General features: G+C 41.0%; 1 protein-coding gene across 1 annotated transcript in view; it reads right to left on the bottom strand.

Annotated features, from left to right (window-relative positions):
- Positions 1-512: 512 nt before the first annotated feature.
- SDCCAG8 (SHH signaling and ciliogenesis regulator SDCCAG8) overlaps positions 513-17,113 on the bottom strand; it is a 166,113-nt gene continuing 149,512 nt past the window's right edge. The window contains exons 16-17 of the mRNA XM_054972158.1: positions 13,393-13,524; positions 513-963 (exon numbers count right to left, since the gene is read on the bottom strand). Of these exons, the coding sequence (XP_054828133.1) occupies positions 513-963; positions 13,393-13,524 (583 nt within the window). The remainder of the gene's footprint in view (positions 964-13,392; positions 13,525-17,113) is intronic.

The raw sequence follows: 17,113 nt of genomic DNA, 5'->3' as shown, positions 1-17,113 counted from the left end.
TCGCCTCCATATTGGAGGGTCAGACTTTGCATCCAGATCTCGTCTCGTATCGTTACTACATTTTATCCTTAGATTTGGGGTCCATCAGGGAGGTGGATCCCATACCCATTAAGGCCTCATCTGGTGAAGGGTTGGATTGGGATCCTGTCCTGTTGGTAGTGTTCCTGTTAGGATTCAGACAGGTGATAGGACATGGAAGACCCAGGTATTTCATATTGGGATCTGAGTCCCTTTATTCAAATTCCTCAATGGTTGATGCCATAGAATGAGCACGTGTCAATTCCATAATGAGCACCGGTGTCAATTCCATAATGAGAGGGAAGTGTGTATTGGAACCATGATTGGTATGCAAGGGAGCAGCAAAGTTGTCTGGTGTGTTGACCACTGGTCCATTGAAATGGTGGTGGAGGTAGCTCAGCCTGCTTCCCTTCCTCTGCAGATGAATGTGATCACGGAGATCTCAAATGAATAGATGGAGTACAAGGTCTGTCAATCACAATTACTTCAGGAGGTTAATTGTTCCTCAACTCTGATAGTTTGGCCATCTGTTTCCCTTTATGTAGATGGCGTGCCTTAGATTTCGTTTTCTTTTGGGAAGGCTCCAAGAACTCTGCTGGAGCTTGGCTCATCCCATCAGGTGCAGCCCTTGTTGGATCGTAAGCTCTTGGGTCCAAGGACATGGATCTGATCTCGGTCAGTTCCAACTGTTTCTTCAAAGTCTTAGAGTATACCATCATTGGTTCCGATCTTCTAGGCAACGTTGATGTCATTCGATGACATCGAGGAATGTCCTTGAGACTCTGGGTTTCCGGAGTCAGGTGTTTCTCTCGACTCTGACTCAAAACCATCAGATCTGAAGCTGTTGGGACCAGGCGCATGATGGAGTTGAGGGATGTCAGTCTTGACTGGGTGATCTTGTGCTTGATATTGAAGCTGGGCCAGAAATTGGTCAATCGGAAAGTTCTGTAAGAGTGGAAAATTTTGTCGGTTTAACCAAAGGACTATCCGACGTTCTGAGGGCCCATTCCCATAGAAGTGTCTTGAGCCTAGTGGCTCTTTCGGCCCTGGTCTTTGGGGTAAATCTTTGGCAGTGTCCACATGCCGTGACATTATGTCCCTCCCCCAAGGTACACAAGGCAAACGGAGTGACCATCCGTTCTTGTCATTTTAGTCACGCACGTAGCACATCTTTCAAACAAGGCGTTTTCAGCCATACTTGCCTTTCTTTTAGGTTGAAGAAGATTTCCCAAAGCAGAATCAAGTCCTCAAAAAAAGAATGAGAATGCTGAAGAACCTCTTTGGTTAGCGGTGAAAGAGGACCTGTGGGAAAGGAGCACCGTCTCCAAGAAGCACATTTGGTTTAAGCAGGAAATGCTGTGCATGCAATCTGGAGAGATAGGCATCCCCTAGTAGATTTTAAAGCTACAAAATCTCACCATTGGGCAGACCTACACATGTGCAGTACCATGTAGCACTGCACAGAAGATGGACAGTGAACACAAGATTATGGAGGTGAACCACTGGCTGTGTTCATGGTGCTGGCAGGAGCATTTTGGATTCTGGGACTACATTTTCTTGAAGATGGCCTGCTTCCATGAGATGGACTTCACCTGTCAAGGACAGGGAAGAATGTGTGTGGAAGGGACCTGGGGAGATTCATCAGGACAGCTTTAAACTGACATTGCAGGGGAATGGAGACAACTGGCATAGGAATTTCAGGGAAGGAGAAAAAATTGCAAGAGTCCTACCTGGAAAGGCCAGGTCAAAGAGAGGGAATGTTGCTAGGTTTTCAGTGCCTATATACCAATGCCAAAAGTTTGGACAATAAGAAGGAGGAACTTGATCTACTAATGCAGATGGAAAGATATGACTTAGTAGGCGAATTGGTAGGATAATTCCCATGACTAGAATGCAGTAATGGACTGCTGGTACGAAGTGTTCAAGAACAGGAAGTGTGGTAGAGGAGGTGGAGTGGTGCTGTATGTGAGGAAAGGGTTTGATTGTCAGGAAATACTGGAGGAGAGTGATAGCCCAGTGGAAAGGGCCTGAGTGAAGATAAGGGAGGGAAGGACAAGCAATATTGTGGTTGGGGTCTGCTAAAGACTGCCTGACCAAGGAGATGAGGTGGATTCTGCCCTCCATGAGCAGCTTAATAGGGTATCCAAGAAACACAACCTTATAGTTATGGGAGACTTCAGCTTCCCTGGTGTGTACTGGGAGACCAACTCTGCTATGTGTCCAATATCACACAACTTTCTGACCTGCCTGGCCAAAACTTCCTTTATCAAATAATAAAGGAAATGACAAGGGGCTCGGCCATACTGTGCTTGATATTAACTAACAATAAAGAGTTGGTTGGTGTGGTAAAGGTGGTTGGAATCTTAGGGAGAAGTGATCATGTCCTTCTGGAATTCCTTTTGCTGTGGGGTACCCAGGGAGTTTGTAGCCAACTATGTATGTTAGATTTTAGTAGGGTAAACTTTAATAAACTTAGAGATATGATGAGAGTTATTCCATGGACAAGGATGTTGGAAGGGCAAGGAGCAAGAGAAGGGTGGGCTCTCCTAAAAGAAGAATGCTTGCAGCTCAAGACATCACCATTCCAGTAAAATGGAAACATGGTAGAGGATCTAAGAAGCCAATGTGAATGAACAGAGACGTCTGTGATGAGCTAAGAAAGAAAAAGATGTTCAAGAAATGGAGGGAAATAAATGCATAAGTGAAATAAATTGCCAGTGCCACAAACTCGAGCTCCATACAAAAGTAATGATTACTGAGGAATTACACTATTTTAAAGAGGACAATGAGGAAATTGAAACTGTTCAAGGTTTTCTATTCCTTGGCTCAATCATCAACCAGAAGGGAAACTGTAATGAAGAACTCAGAAGAAGATTTAGACTTGGAAGAGCAGCCCTGGAAGAGCTAGATAAGATTCTTAAAGATAAAGATGTCTCTCTGGGAACCAAGATCAAGATAATCCAAACTATGGTATTCCCAATACTATGTATGGATGTGAAAGTTGGACAGTGAAGAAAGCTGACAGGAAGAAATCTGATTCATTTGAAATGAGGTGCCGGAGAAGAGTTTTGCAGATACCATGGACAGCCAAAAAGATAAATAAGTGGGTACTAGATCAAATCAAGCTTGAATTCTTCCTAGAAGCTAAAATGACAAAACTAAGGCTATTGTACTTTGGTGACATCATGAGAAGACAAGATTCTCTGGAAAAGTCAATAATGCTAGGAAAAGTGGAAGGTAGTAGGAAAAGAGGAAGGTTTCAAACAAGATGGCTTGACTCAATAAAAGAAGCCATGTCTTCCAGTTTGCAGGATCTGAGCAAGTCTGTTAATGATAGGGTTTTTTCACGGTCTTTCCTTTATAGGGTCACCATAGGTTGGAGGTGACTTGATGGCACATAACAAACACACACACCTTCCTTAGAAGGGCACCAAAACTGGTGCTGTTGGTAAAACTCACTCATATAAAGTTGTTTCCTATACTTTCAGCCCAGCAATGTGAAAATGACAATCCTGAAAATAATATATTCATCCACAAAATAATATAAACAGCCCTTATCCTCCAATAGGTGGCACACTCAGCTCTACATGTGAAACTGAGGTGTTAACAATTTTTTTTTTATCTTTGCCTTTAATTTTTGGACCTTTAATTACAATCCTGAATATAATATATTCAGTTAATTCATCCAGAAAATAATATAAACATCCCGTATCCTCCACTAGGTGGCACACTCAGCTCTACATGTGAAACTGAGGTGTTAAAGAAATTTTCTTTCTTTTTTTTTAATCTTTGCCTTCAATTTTTGGACCTTTAATTACAGCATAGGTATGTTCATCAAAAAAAAAAAATCTGAGAAATTCAGATATGGGCTTCAGGGATCTAAAAAAACCCTCTGAGATACCTGAAATTCAGAAAGAATTATCTGATCTCTTTAAGACAGATCAGAGAATCCCAGATATATTTGGCTGTTATTCCCTATGGGGAAATCTCTCCGCGGGGGGGGGGGGGGGAGAGAAAATTTTTCAAGAAAACACTAAATTTGCAGAGAGCTGGGGACTTCCAGTTTGGGATCATGGTGGTCTGATGCAGCTCAGGAGCAGAGCTGTCCGAGATGCTGTTTGTGAGGGCTAGTGGGGTGCTAGATCACCCGCGGCCCCCTGTTCTCAGGCGGAGAACAGGTGTGAATGCTCAGGATCCAGAGGGTGTGTTGATCTCGGCTGTGGGGGGAGATCTGTGCAACGATCGCCCACCCAGCCTTGAGGTCTCACTCTATGAAGGATGGCAAAGATCTCTGCAGTGGCTTTGGAGTCATTGAACGGACATAAGATCATCGTACCCAAGCTTCAGCAATTAATTTGGACTAATTTGGAACATTTTGAGTACTGAAACGGCAATTACAACCCGCAAGTAGAACTGTTAAAGTAAAGATTGCTATCTCTTTCCGAGAAGAATTTTGACAAGAGGGACTGAATTAATTCGGAAGATAAAGATTGCTAAGTTTTAAAAACTTACTGGCTATGTTCCGGCAAAGTGACTGAGTTAAAAAGAATTTATTTAGAAGAATTAGAGCGGAAAAGTGATTATTGTTTACATACCTGCGGTCTAAGAGAGATAGTGAACTGTGGGAAACTTGAAGAAACGCAAGAACTGCTGTGTGGCTGTGACGGAGCAGGAAGTGCGTCAAAGCAATAGAGTAACAGGTTGGAAGCGGCGGCTAAAGGAAACCCGGAAAAGGAAGTGCGCCATTTTGGAAAAGGGAAAGGGCAAGACCTCAACCTAAGCGGAAGTGGGCCATCTTGGAGAAGGATAAGGGCAGAAGCTTCGAGTCAAAACCATAGAGAAAAGACGCTCGCCATTTTGGACACCGGAATTTTTTAATTGGAGAAGAATTTGTTTAAAATAGAGGACTTAACTTTGAAAATAATAAATTATTTTCGCCATGGAGTTGCGGAAGAGAACGGACTCGTGGGAGTGAGGTAAAGCTAGCCCCACGATGTCAAAGAAGGAGTGGCAGTCAGCCTTGGAGAGTCTTGATAAGAAAGTGGCAGATGGAAATAAAGAGATTAAGGATATGATAAGGGACATGGTGAAGGACTTTAAAAAGACACTTAAATTGGAGGTGGCAGAAGTAGCCAAGAGTATTGATGAGGTCAAGAAGGAATTACAAACGACGCAGTTGAAAGTTAAAGTAATGGAAGATGAAGTTGATAAATTGTCTGCTTCTTTTAAGATAGAAACCAAGGGTTTGCAAGGAAGAATGGCCGTGACGGAATGTAAACACATGGAAAGACAACTCAGATTTCGCGGAGTCCCAGAAGTAGAGGGGAAATCAGCCCAAGAGCAGATATCAGAAATACTTGCAGAATTTTTGGACAAGGAAGTGGAAGAAGTTGCGGCTCTTCTGGATGTGGCCTACAGAATTAATTCAAAATATGCAGCTCAAAAAAATTTACCAAGAGATATGATAGTGCAATTTACAACAAAAAGAACAAGAGAAGATATTGTGAGTAAGCAGTTTCAAAACCCTTTGGAAATTGCTGGAAAAAGAGTGCAAATAATGAAAGAGCTACCTTGGGGAGTCTTGTTGGAAAGGAAGGAATACAGAGAATTGGTTCAAATGCTGAAGGATTTGAATATTAGATATAGATGGGAGATACCAGAGGGTATGAGTTTTGAATACCAAACAGTCAAGAAAACGATCAGGTCCAGTCATGAGATGGAGAGGTTTTTTATGGACAATGAAAAAGACTTACCTAAAAGATCCAGAATTTGATTATGGAATGCAAAATCATATCTTGGAATGTAAATGGACTGAACTCACCTTCTAAACATAAAACTATCTTCCATTGGCTATCCAAACAGAATTGCAATATAATTTGCTTACAGGAGACCCATATTAAGTAACAAGATGTGAAAAATTTAAAAAATGCTAAATTGGGAAGGGAATTTGCAGCTACAACGAAGCAAAAAAAAAAAAAGAGGAGTCGTTTTATATATTAAAGATGAATTGCAACCTAAAATGATATTTAATGATGTGGAAGGTAGATACATAGCCGTGGAAATTATTTGGAATACAGAAAAGATTTTGCTGATTGGGATTTATGCACCTAATGGTGCTAAGGACAATTTCTTCAAGGATCTACAGAAACAATTGGATGGACTAACTTACTCACAAATAATTTTGGCAGGTGACTTCAATGGAGTTACAGCTTTAGACATTGATAAAAAAACAAAGGGTGCACAAAAGAAAAGAGGACTTTTGCCAAAATCCTTTTTGGAAATTAAGGATCAGGAGAATTTGGAAGATGTTTGGAGAAGGAATAATCCTAAGGTAAAGCAGTATACGTACTTTTCGCCAAGACATTTGGCATTATCAAGAATTGATATGATCTGGGCCTATAATGACTTGGTTCTATGGACAAAGGATGTGGAGATAATGCCAGAAGTAGGCTCAGACCATAATCCAATTATGTGGAAGTTTGGAAAATGCACCAAAAGACAAGGATGGAGAATAAATGAGGATTTGCTGCAGCAAAAGGGCAATTAAGAATTGTTACAAAAAGAGACCAAATTCTTTATACAGTATAATTTGAATAATACCGTTCCAACCTACAAAGTTTGGGATACTTATAAAGCAGTTATTAGAGGAGCATTAATGGACTTAAATGCAAGGGATAAAAAGAGAAAAGAGGAAAAAAAGATAGAAATTGTGGAGAATATAAGAACTAAGGAGGTACAACTGAAGAAAAGACCAGGGAAAAAGAAACTATATCAAGAAATTAAAATCTTGCAAGAACAATTGAAAGCAATGGAGAATAAAGAGTTGGAATGGGAACTGAAGAAATTAAATCAAAAGTCATTCGAAGGGGCAAATAAACCTGGGAAATACTTAGCGTGGCAGTTGAAAAAGAAAAAAGAAAAAAAGGTGATAACTAAGATTCAAGAAAATGGAATGACATTGATGGATCAACCAGCGATTAGTAGAGCATTTTTAAAGTTTTATGCAAAACTGTATCAAAGGAAAGAATGTAAGGAAAAGCTGAATGCAGAAATTACAGAGACAGAGATAAAGGAAGCTATTCAGTCGACTAAATTAGGCAAAGCACCAGGTCCAGATGGAATTACGGCCAAATTTTATAAATCATTGGCAAATGAATTGGTACCCTTTTTGAAGGTGGTAATGAATGAAATTTTAAGAGGGCAAAAAGTTCCAGAATCTTGGAATGAGGCCATTATATCATTGATACCAAAGGAAGAACAGGACTTATTTAATGTTAAAAATTATCGACCTATTTCGTTGCTGAATAATGATTATAAAATCTTTGCAAAAAATTTGGTGGAGAGATTAAAGGAGGGGCTCGTGGAATTTATTGCAAAAGAACAAGCAGGTTTCCTTCCAAATAGACAAATTAAAGATAATTTGAGAACTGTTTTAAATGCGATAGAATATTATGACAAACACTGTGAGAAAGAAGTGGGTTTCTTTTTTGTGGACACAGAGAAAGCTTTTGATAATCTAAATTGTTTTATGTTCGCCACAATGGAAAAACTGCAAATGGGAAAAGAGTTTATTCAAGCAGTAAGAGTGATTTATAAAGACCAATGTGCAGCAATTGTAGTTAATAAGGATTTAACAAAAAAATTGGAAATCAGAAAGGGTACAAGGCAAGGTTGCCCATTATCTCCATCGTTGTTTATCTTGATTTTGGAAATGCTATTGATTCAGATTCGAGAGGATGATGCTATAAGAGGCATAAAAATTAAAGATTTCACCTACGAAGTTAGAGCTTTTGCGGATGACGTGATGGTTATTGTTGAAAATCCAATACAAAATATGCCAAAGTTGCTAGATAAAATAAAGGAATTCGGAGATTTGGCTGGATTTTATGTGAACAAGAGAAAGTCGAAGATATTATGTAAGAATATGACCAAACAAAAGCAACAAGAACTAATGGAAATTACAAATTGTGAAGTAACACATGAAGTAAAATATTTAGGAATTGAGATTACAGCGAAGAATATTGACTTGTTTAAGAACAACTATGAAAAGCTATGGCAGCAGATTGATAGAGACTTGATTAAATGGAATAAATTAAATCTGTCATGGCTGGGAAGAATAGCGGCAGTCAAGATGAATGTGTTACCACGGATCATGTTTTTATTACAGACAATTCCAATTATTAGAGACAGTAAGCAATTTGAAAAGTGGCAGAGGAAGATTTCCGATTTTGTATGGGCAGGCAAGAAACCCCGAGTAAAAATGAAAGTTTTGTGCGATGCAAAAGAGAGAGGTGGACTGCAGTTGCCGAATATCAGATTATATTATGAGGCAGTTTGTTTGGTCTGGCTTAAAGATTGGATGTCACTGGAGAATTGTAAGCTACTAACTTTGGAAGGCTATAAAAACTGTTTGGATGGCATGCCTACTTGTGGCATGATAAATTGAAAGCTGATTCTATGTTTCTGCATCATTATGTTAGAAGAAGTCTCTTCACAATCTGGAAAAAATATAAAAGACATTTGGGTGAAGGTATCCCCTCGTGGGTGGTACCATTTGAAACTATTGACCCGAGAGCTATTTATAATAGAGTCTGTCCTATAAAAAGATTCTTATCCAGGAACAAAATATGATAAGAATTAAAACAGAAGAAGAGTTAGCTTTTTGTTATGGATGGTTTCAATATAGGCAGATAAAGGACTTATATAACTTGGATCGCTCAAAAGATGGAATTAAATGGAATTGGAAGAAGCTATACTACAAGAAAGTAAGAAGAAAATTTCAAAAATTTATAAAATACTTTTGAAGTGGTATACAGAGGATGAAACTGTTAAAGTCCAGATGGTAAAGTGGGCTATAAATTGCCAAAGAGACATAACAATGGAGGCATGGGAGTATTTGTGGAAAAATACATTGAAAATTTCAACCTGTACCAGTATCAAGGAAAATGTTTTCAAGATGATATATAGGTGGTATTAGACGCCTAAAAAATAGCTTATGGAAATGCTAAGATGTCTGACAAGTGTTGGAAATGTAAAAGTCATGAAGGATCATTGTATCACATGTGGCGGACTTGTGAGGTCGCTAGGCAGTACTGGGGAGGTATTTTAGAAATGATAAATGAGATTTTGCAGATTTCAATAATAAAGAACCCAGAACTCCTGCTACTGAACTTAAACAAGGAAGATGTTCCTATGCAGCACAGAACATTGTTATTTTATATGACAACAGCGGCAAGAATATTATATGCGCAGAAATGGAAAGTACAAGAAATACCATCTATTGGAGAGTGGATACAAAGTTGCTGTACATGGCAGAAATGGACAAAATGACAAGAAGGCTGAGAGACCAGAATTCTGAAGAATTTTTCAAGGACTGGGGGAGATTGAAGGAATATTTGGAGAAAAAGTGGGACGTGAAGGGGAAATTATGGCAATTTGTAAGTTATTAATTGGGGGAATTATTAGAGATAGGGATCTTTACCATTTAAAGTGAAGTTTTAATTATTGTTAAGTTTAAGTTTTGAATAGATCTGAATTTAATGGATACTATTCGTTTGTTAAGGAAATACGGGATAATATCATATAGAGGGAATAGATAAGTAAGTAATAAAATAAGATATGGGTTGGAAAGCTGTTGGAAGTCTGAGGAAAAGGGGGGAGGGAAAGGGTGGGGGAAAATTGATATTTAGGTTTTTAAATAAAAATTTGATTTGTAATTTGTACTCACCTAATAAAAAATTTTCAAAAAAAAAATTTGCAGAGAGCTTACTTCTGAGTGTCCTATAAAGAACCCTCAAGTTTCTGGAAGATTGGACACCAGGGTTCAGTTCCGTGGACCCCTGAAGAAGGTGCCCCAACCACTTTCCATTATTCCCTATGGGAAAAAATATCTGGGGTTCTGAGGATGGCATTTTTCAAGAAATCTCCACCAAATTTGCAGGGAACCTACTCCTGACTGTCCTCTAAAGACTAATCATGTTTCAGGAAAATTGGACCCTAGATTCCAGTTCTATGGACCCCTGAATAAGGTGCCTCCAGCCACTCTCTATTGTTTTCTATAGGAGGAAACATTTCCAAGCAGGTTATCTAGAAGAAACACAAATGGACAAGACTGCCAGTGGCCAAAGGCACACTCCCAGATGCAAACTCAACTCAGAAAAAGCTCAACAGAACCAAACTGAAGTCCCTTCAAAACCCAAATGTCCCCTGAACAAGCTGCCCAGCCATTCTCCTTTTTTTCCCATGGAGCAAACATTTCCAAGTACGCTCTAAGGCAGAAACATACAGGGGCAAGGCTGCCAGTGGCCAAAGGCACACTACCAAATGCATGAGGAAGCCCAACAGAACGAAACTGAGGTAAGGAAATGGATGGAATCCCCCGAATCAAAGTGACTCAAGGAGACCAATGTCAAATCAAAGAATCATGTCTGAAAAGAGAATTCCACCCAAACCAAACTGAAGCACGGGGCACTGTTGCAACTTATCCCAACTGAACCAGTGTCACTCACAGAAGCCAGGCAGAGAAGGAGAGGTCCTGCATAGATTGGCCATTCACATTGGCCTCCCTGCTTCACTCCCTCTCCCTCCTGCCTCTGCCTCACTATTGTGGAGTTTGACGGGGAGCAATCCTTTCCCCAATGCTATTCTAGATTTATATATGCCCTTTAGTAGAGATCATCAGGGGTTTGGGAGTTACATGCTATCAACATGCTGATAACACACAGCTCTATATCCTGCTGGATAAGCAACCAGAGGCTGAGATCCTGGTCGTGGTCTAATCCTTTGATGCCACAGTTGATTGGTTGATTGACGGAAACACAAGTCATGTGCTTGGCTCAGTCTGTGAGAACAGTCGATCCTGCTCGTCCGTTTCTTGATGGAATCCAGCTTACAGCAGTGGATTCTCTCAGGAGTTTGGGAGTGTGGCTGGATTCCATGTTATTCATGGATAAGAAGTGTCCATGGTGGTGTGGGTGGAGTTCTACCATCTCCACCAAGCCCACCAGTTATCTTTGTATTTGTTTTAGCCTACGGTCACCTCTTGTTTAGACTACAGTCACTCACTCTATGTAACGCTATCCTTTGAAAACATTTTGGAGAATTCAATTGGGACAGAATGGAGCTGCCAGACTGCTGATTCTCTGTGATACACAAAGACTGACCCAGGCTCAAACAGTTTGCCTGACTTAGACAGCAGAAATACTTTTTCTGAGAGACACACAGACAGGTCATGCTCCATACAGATTGTCTGACTTGGCCAGAGTAACCTCTTTCTGAGATACACAAAAACTGACTGAAAACCTTTCCCTTTGCACTGTGACTAAAAGTGCAGTTCATTCTACCTCCTAGGGTACAGCTATAATCCAATCATGGCATACTCTATTCAACCATCCAGCCCCCCCTTTTCTCAGAGGCCTAAATTTAAGCCCACAGTAACAAATATTTTTTTAAAAAACACTTTAATACACACAAACTTATTTACATGCAAAACATAACAATAAAGCTAAATGGGCTTTACTACTTTAGAAACAGACATGTCCAACCAGCTTTCTGATAGAGTTTTCCTAATGACGATTAACTCTCCACTGACTAGACGGGGCAATCATATGATCAATAATGTGGACAGATAGCAGGCTACAGAGTATGAACTACTCTCTACTGTGATATTCAGCATGATGATTCTTTATTACAGCAGTGATATTCAGCAAATGTAAACTATTGCTACTTCTAAAAGACATTTTCCTTCTTAACCCACATATTGAGTTAAAAACAAATTCCTCTCAAAGATAATGCTAGTCTCATCTGGATAAATAAGTAAAATTCTGCACTTTTAAGATTTTTGTTAAAATTAAAGATAGTGTCAACTAATATTTAAAAGGAATTTTAAGTTTTACAGAGCTATATCTTACAATAACAATACCATTAATAAATAATGTTCAAATAAATGCTATTTTAAAACACAGTAAGATGGACTCTCCACTCTCCCCACAGTGAGGCAGATTTTCTCACCCAATTTCAGTTTCCTGTTTTGACTGAGCCACCCCAAGTAGTGTGTTAATATTTGTGGTTTTGAAAGTCTTGTTTGACCCACCCTGACATACAGATATAATTTTGGCTTTTAGCTCAGCCCAGGAATTTGATGGGGAAAAGCAGGAGCCTTCTTCATTTTTCTTGGAAATGGCACTAGAGACTGTATAACATTAAAAAAGAAATAACATCTTCATTTAACAGGCAGGGATTGAGTTAGTGTAGTCAGGGAATGGAAATGCGGAGGTTAAATTTTGCTGGTATTACAGAATACACTTCGTGTAACAGGCAAAATAGTATCCTTGGAGCTTATTTTCATATATTCTTGGTTCTTAATAGTGAGAGGTTTTACTTAGTACTTTAGGTACAGCAACAATGTTTCTTCAGGAAGTTTCCTATGACAGTTTAGGTTTTCTGGAGTTAGTCACTTTCTTTTTACACCTAACTTGTTCCTTTCCTTTCTTGACACTAGAGGGTATTTCTATCTCCTGAGTAATCTAAAACCATTTTCCCTTCACAACAGACCTGGGGCCCTTCTCAGAGCCAAACCTCCTTCGTAACTGGGCCTGAATTAATCTCCTCCTCAGAAGATATAACCCCTAATCTTTTTAGCTTGAAAGGGAGTCTCAATCCACTAATCAATCACTCTCACTGAAACTCAGTCCCAATTCTCTGGTGTCTGTATAAAGCGTACTTCAGCTTATGTTGACACTTAAGAACATGAATTCTTAGATAAAGTTCTTCCTCAGGACAGTAATACTACAGTTAATGCAAAGGAGTCTTCTCCCTTCACTCTAAAGGTGAACCTGTCTGACTTTTCTTGTCAGATTCCCTGACTCTAAATCCTGTCAGATCTAATTGACAACCTCCAGACTGGTTCTAATTGACCAACCAGAGAAAAGAGAGCATCCTGTCATTCAAGTTCTCCATTCTAGGGAATAGTTAACCCTTGACTTCCCAGCTCTCTGATTTTACTGCAGTTTGGAAACCTGCTATTAAGTGCAGTCCACCACACACAGCTTTTGACAAACCTTGAAAATAGCTTCTTTAACAAGGGTGTGAGCAGGTTTGAATATAATATATTCAGAGAATTCATTGGTGAAAGAATACAAACAATCCAAGGAATATAAACAGCCACAAAATATGTGCTAAACACACTGGGTTTGAATACTTTTAAAGAATTAAGGAAGTTTAAATTTATTTATTCATTATGCAATGAATATTTAAACAATTAAATGTGTCTGAAAGATTTTCATCATGTTCCTGAAATGGAAATATAGACTTCTCAAAGGATGTACAAGTACTTTGGTGTAGGCCACAAAGGAATAAATTAGTAGATCCTCCTACCTTAGTTTCATTTTATCATGCATCCTTCCATGTTGGATACACTGATCCTCCAATTCATCATTCCTTTTCTGCATCTTCTCAAGCCTGTCATGGACATATTCATTTTCTTGACTAAGCTGGCTGATTTCAGACCTAGAAAATTAAAAACACTGATGATGGATGTTGCCAGATGTTACCCTACAGTATACCACCATCTTAACAAAATTGCAGTGTACATCTGCATCTTACTGCAAGAAGAACATCAAAAGTATTATTTTTATAAAAATGAAAAATACTGTAGACACTGGGGAGATGAATCTAGGGAATAATTACTTGAGAAATGGGTTATAATAACGGGGGACTACTAAGCGTAACACTTTATCATGTAATACCATCTATCCTCTTAGTTTGGACCACCATATTAGAAGCTGATACCTTAAATAATGCTTATTTGTTTGTTTATTGCACATGTATGCCACCTTTCTACCAAAATAGGGCCCCCAAGATGGTGAACATCAAAACATAAAAAATTTAGAACATTTTAAAACTATTTAAGTTTAAATTAAACATTAACAATAGTATAAAAATAATTCAACATTCACACACTGAAACACAAGACAAAGAACAGGGATGAGGGCCAACAGCAGTTACTGGTGGTATACCAAACAACATGCCAAACAAAACTCCCAGTAACGGATCTTTCTTACTATACAATAAATCACTATTCAATTGGTATTCAAAGTGTATACGTGCAATAAGTGCATTGAAGACACATTCATAATTAATCAACAAATACAATAAATACATTCAATGAATACATTAAATACACATACAAAAGCTGATAAGTAACATAGATGGATCAATTCCTGGGTACTCAATGAAAGATACAGTCCATTTAAATACAATTAAATAAAGTCCAATAAATGCCAGTGGTCCAAAAAATTGCATAGCGATTCCGTAGAGTTGATAATGAGGTAGAGTGTACTGAAGTTAATCACCAAAGCTTCATATATTCAATCCACAACCGTCCTACTCAGTCATGGTGGCTACAAAGCTCCATTCAAGCCGTGAACATTTCTTCAAACGCCTTCCCGTTGTTCTCTGCCTCATAAGAATGCCCTACAGACTGTTGGCCACATCTGTTTCACACATACGTTCATGTGTAAAACAGATTGATTGAATATTGAATATTGATTGATTGTATGGTAAGAAAGATCCGTTACTGGGAGTTTGGTTTGGCATAGCATTGGTGTTACTCCTTGTATTCACCCTTAGCTATAGGTATACCAAACAAAACAAAAATAACCTGTTAGCAGAAGACAGCAACGTAAGGGAGACAGACACCACAACCAAGAAGGCCCTTTCTTGGGTTGCCACTAGGGTTGTGCAGGGGGGGAAAGTCTGTATTATTCAGATACAAATATCAGGAATACCATAAATATATTTTATTCCTGATATTTGGGTCCAAAAATACCCATATAGTGTTTGGAATTCCAAATATATTTGGTTCCATTATCCCCTCTGGGGAAATCTTTCCTGGGGGCTGGAGGGGACATTTTTCAAGCAAACTACACCGAAATTGAAGGGAACCTAATGCTACCTGTCCACTAAAGACTGCCCAAGTTTCAAGTGAACTGGACCAAAGTCCCTGAACAAGCTTCCCCCAGCCACTCTCCATTGTTTCTGTCATGGCCCAGTCTGGGCTCAGTGAGAGCAAGGACTCCTCAGGAGGAGAGGAGCTTCGTGTAGGCAGCCAGGACTCCTCAGGAGCTCCATGTAGCTGTTCGTGACTCAGCAGAGGCTGGTAATCAGGAGCCGCAGCTGCTGGCTAATCGGAGCTTATAGCCATCAGCTGAGGCAGAGCCACCACTACCCTCCAGCCCCAGCACCACAGGGGAAGCTCAGCCAGGGACTTCCACAGGGGAAGCTCAGTCAGGGACTGCCAACACCACAGGGGAAGCCCAGCCAGGGGCTTCCACCCGCCCCCAGGTTTGCCTATGCCTAAAGAACGCCGCAGACAAAGGCTGAGGCTGGAGCTGCAGGAGAGATGGCGCAGTGCTCGTCTCCTGAACTGATGCCAGCTGCTGGAGAGCAATGATGAGTAGCAGTAGGATGGAGCCCCAGCAGCTGGCTGTAACCCATGCCTGGCTGTAAAAGCTGAGCTGAGGGAACTGCCAGGCATGGAAGCAAAGTGTCAAACTACCTGCATCCACACTGTGTACCTTGCTCATGCCTGCCTTTGGATCTGACACTATTGGCAACTGACCTTGGACTGTACCTGACCCGGCTCTTGGACTCTGGACTCACTCCTGGCATTTAGTTCATGCTCTGAACACAGTTTGTACTTGGCTTTCAACCCTTGAACTCCCCTTGAGCTTTGTGTTGGTGCTTAGACTTGAACCACACTGCTTGAAACACCGCACTGCTGCCTGCCAAATGCCCACTGAAGCCTCCCAACAGCTTTGAGGGCAATGTGGAGGAATTCCCAGCATTCCTCGCCCAGTGCCAGCTGTATATAGAACTGTGGGCCGGAGATTTTCCTTCAGATAAAGTCGAAGTTTGTTTCGTCCTCAGCCTGTTAAAGAGGCAGGCGGCAAAATGGGCCACACCCTTGCTAAGGGCCAAATCACCCTTTCTGGAGGATTTTACAAGCTTTGTGGCCCACATTACTGCTGATTTGATGACCCTCTGAGAGCCACCAAAGCGAACCAAAGAATACGGGCCCTCACACAGGGGGAAGGGACTGTGGCTCAATATACCACGGAATTCCAGATACTGGCTCAGGACCTGGACTGGAACGAGGCAGCCCGAGTGGACCAGTACCTGGAAGGGCTGTCCAATGAAGTACTCGATGAAGTGGCCCAATCGGAATGCCCAGTGGAACTGCAGGCGCTCATTCTCTTATGCCTACGAATAGATGGGCGACTGGAGAGCTGGAGAACAGCCCATGCATTAAGCCATCGGCCTCCGCCCAGGGCCTCACCGGAAGACAGGGATGAACCTGTGCAATTAGGTGTGCCTTGTACTCGCTTGCCTCCAGAGGAAAAGGAGCGAAAGAGAAAAATCTCAGCTACAGAGCGAGAGCAGTCTCCTGTAAAACAACTTGTTGGGATGGCCAATGCCTCCGACGACCATCCTGAACCTTTCCTGGTGCCAGTGAAGCTTTGCCTGCCTGATGGCCGGTGGCTTTTTGAGTACGCCATGATAGATTCAGGGGCCTCCCGGTATTTCATGGATGCCCACTTCGCAGCCCAGCACAAAATTCCTCTTCGGTCCAAGGAGGCGCCCACCATAGTTGAAGTCATTGATGGGCGCCCGCTGTGCTCTGGCCCAGTGGTCAAAGAGACACAGCCACTCATGCTACAAATCCAGCAGCATCAGGAGCAGATCTGCTTTAATGTTGCGAGTACACCTCGGTTCCCCCTCATTTTGGGACTTTCCTGGCTCAGCCTCCATGACCCCATCATCAGGTGGGCCCAACTGGACCTCCGATTTTGGGACCCATGTCTGCACCTGAACTAGCTTACGGTCCTGGCCACTGTCACAGCTGCACCAACCTCTCCCACTCTCCCCAACCTGTATATAGACTTCCAGGATGTGTTCGAGGAGAAGGGAGCGGACCAACTTCCACCACACCGGCCATATGACTGTGCCATTGACCTGATTCCTGGCTCACCCCTGCTGGTGGGACGCCTGTATTTGCTGTCGGAGCCTGAGCTGGCCACACTCAGGGATTTTCTTG

Source organism: Eublepharis macularius, chromosome 1 (assembly GCF_028583425.1).
Source record: "Eublepharis macularius isolate TG4126 chromosome 1, MPM_Emac_v1.0, whole genome shotgun sequence".
In the NCBI taxonomy this organism is placed as follows: domain Eukaryota; kingdom Metazoa; phylum Chordata; class Lepidosauria; order Squamata; family Eublepharidae; genus Eublepharis; species Eublepharis macularius.
The sequence above is the reverse complement of the archived record's forward strand: the minus strand, read 5'-3'. Positions and strand labels throughout refer to the sequence as shown.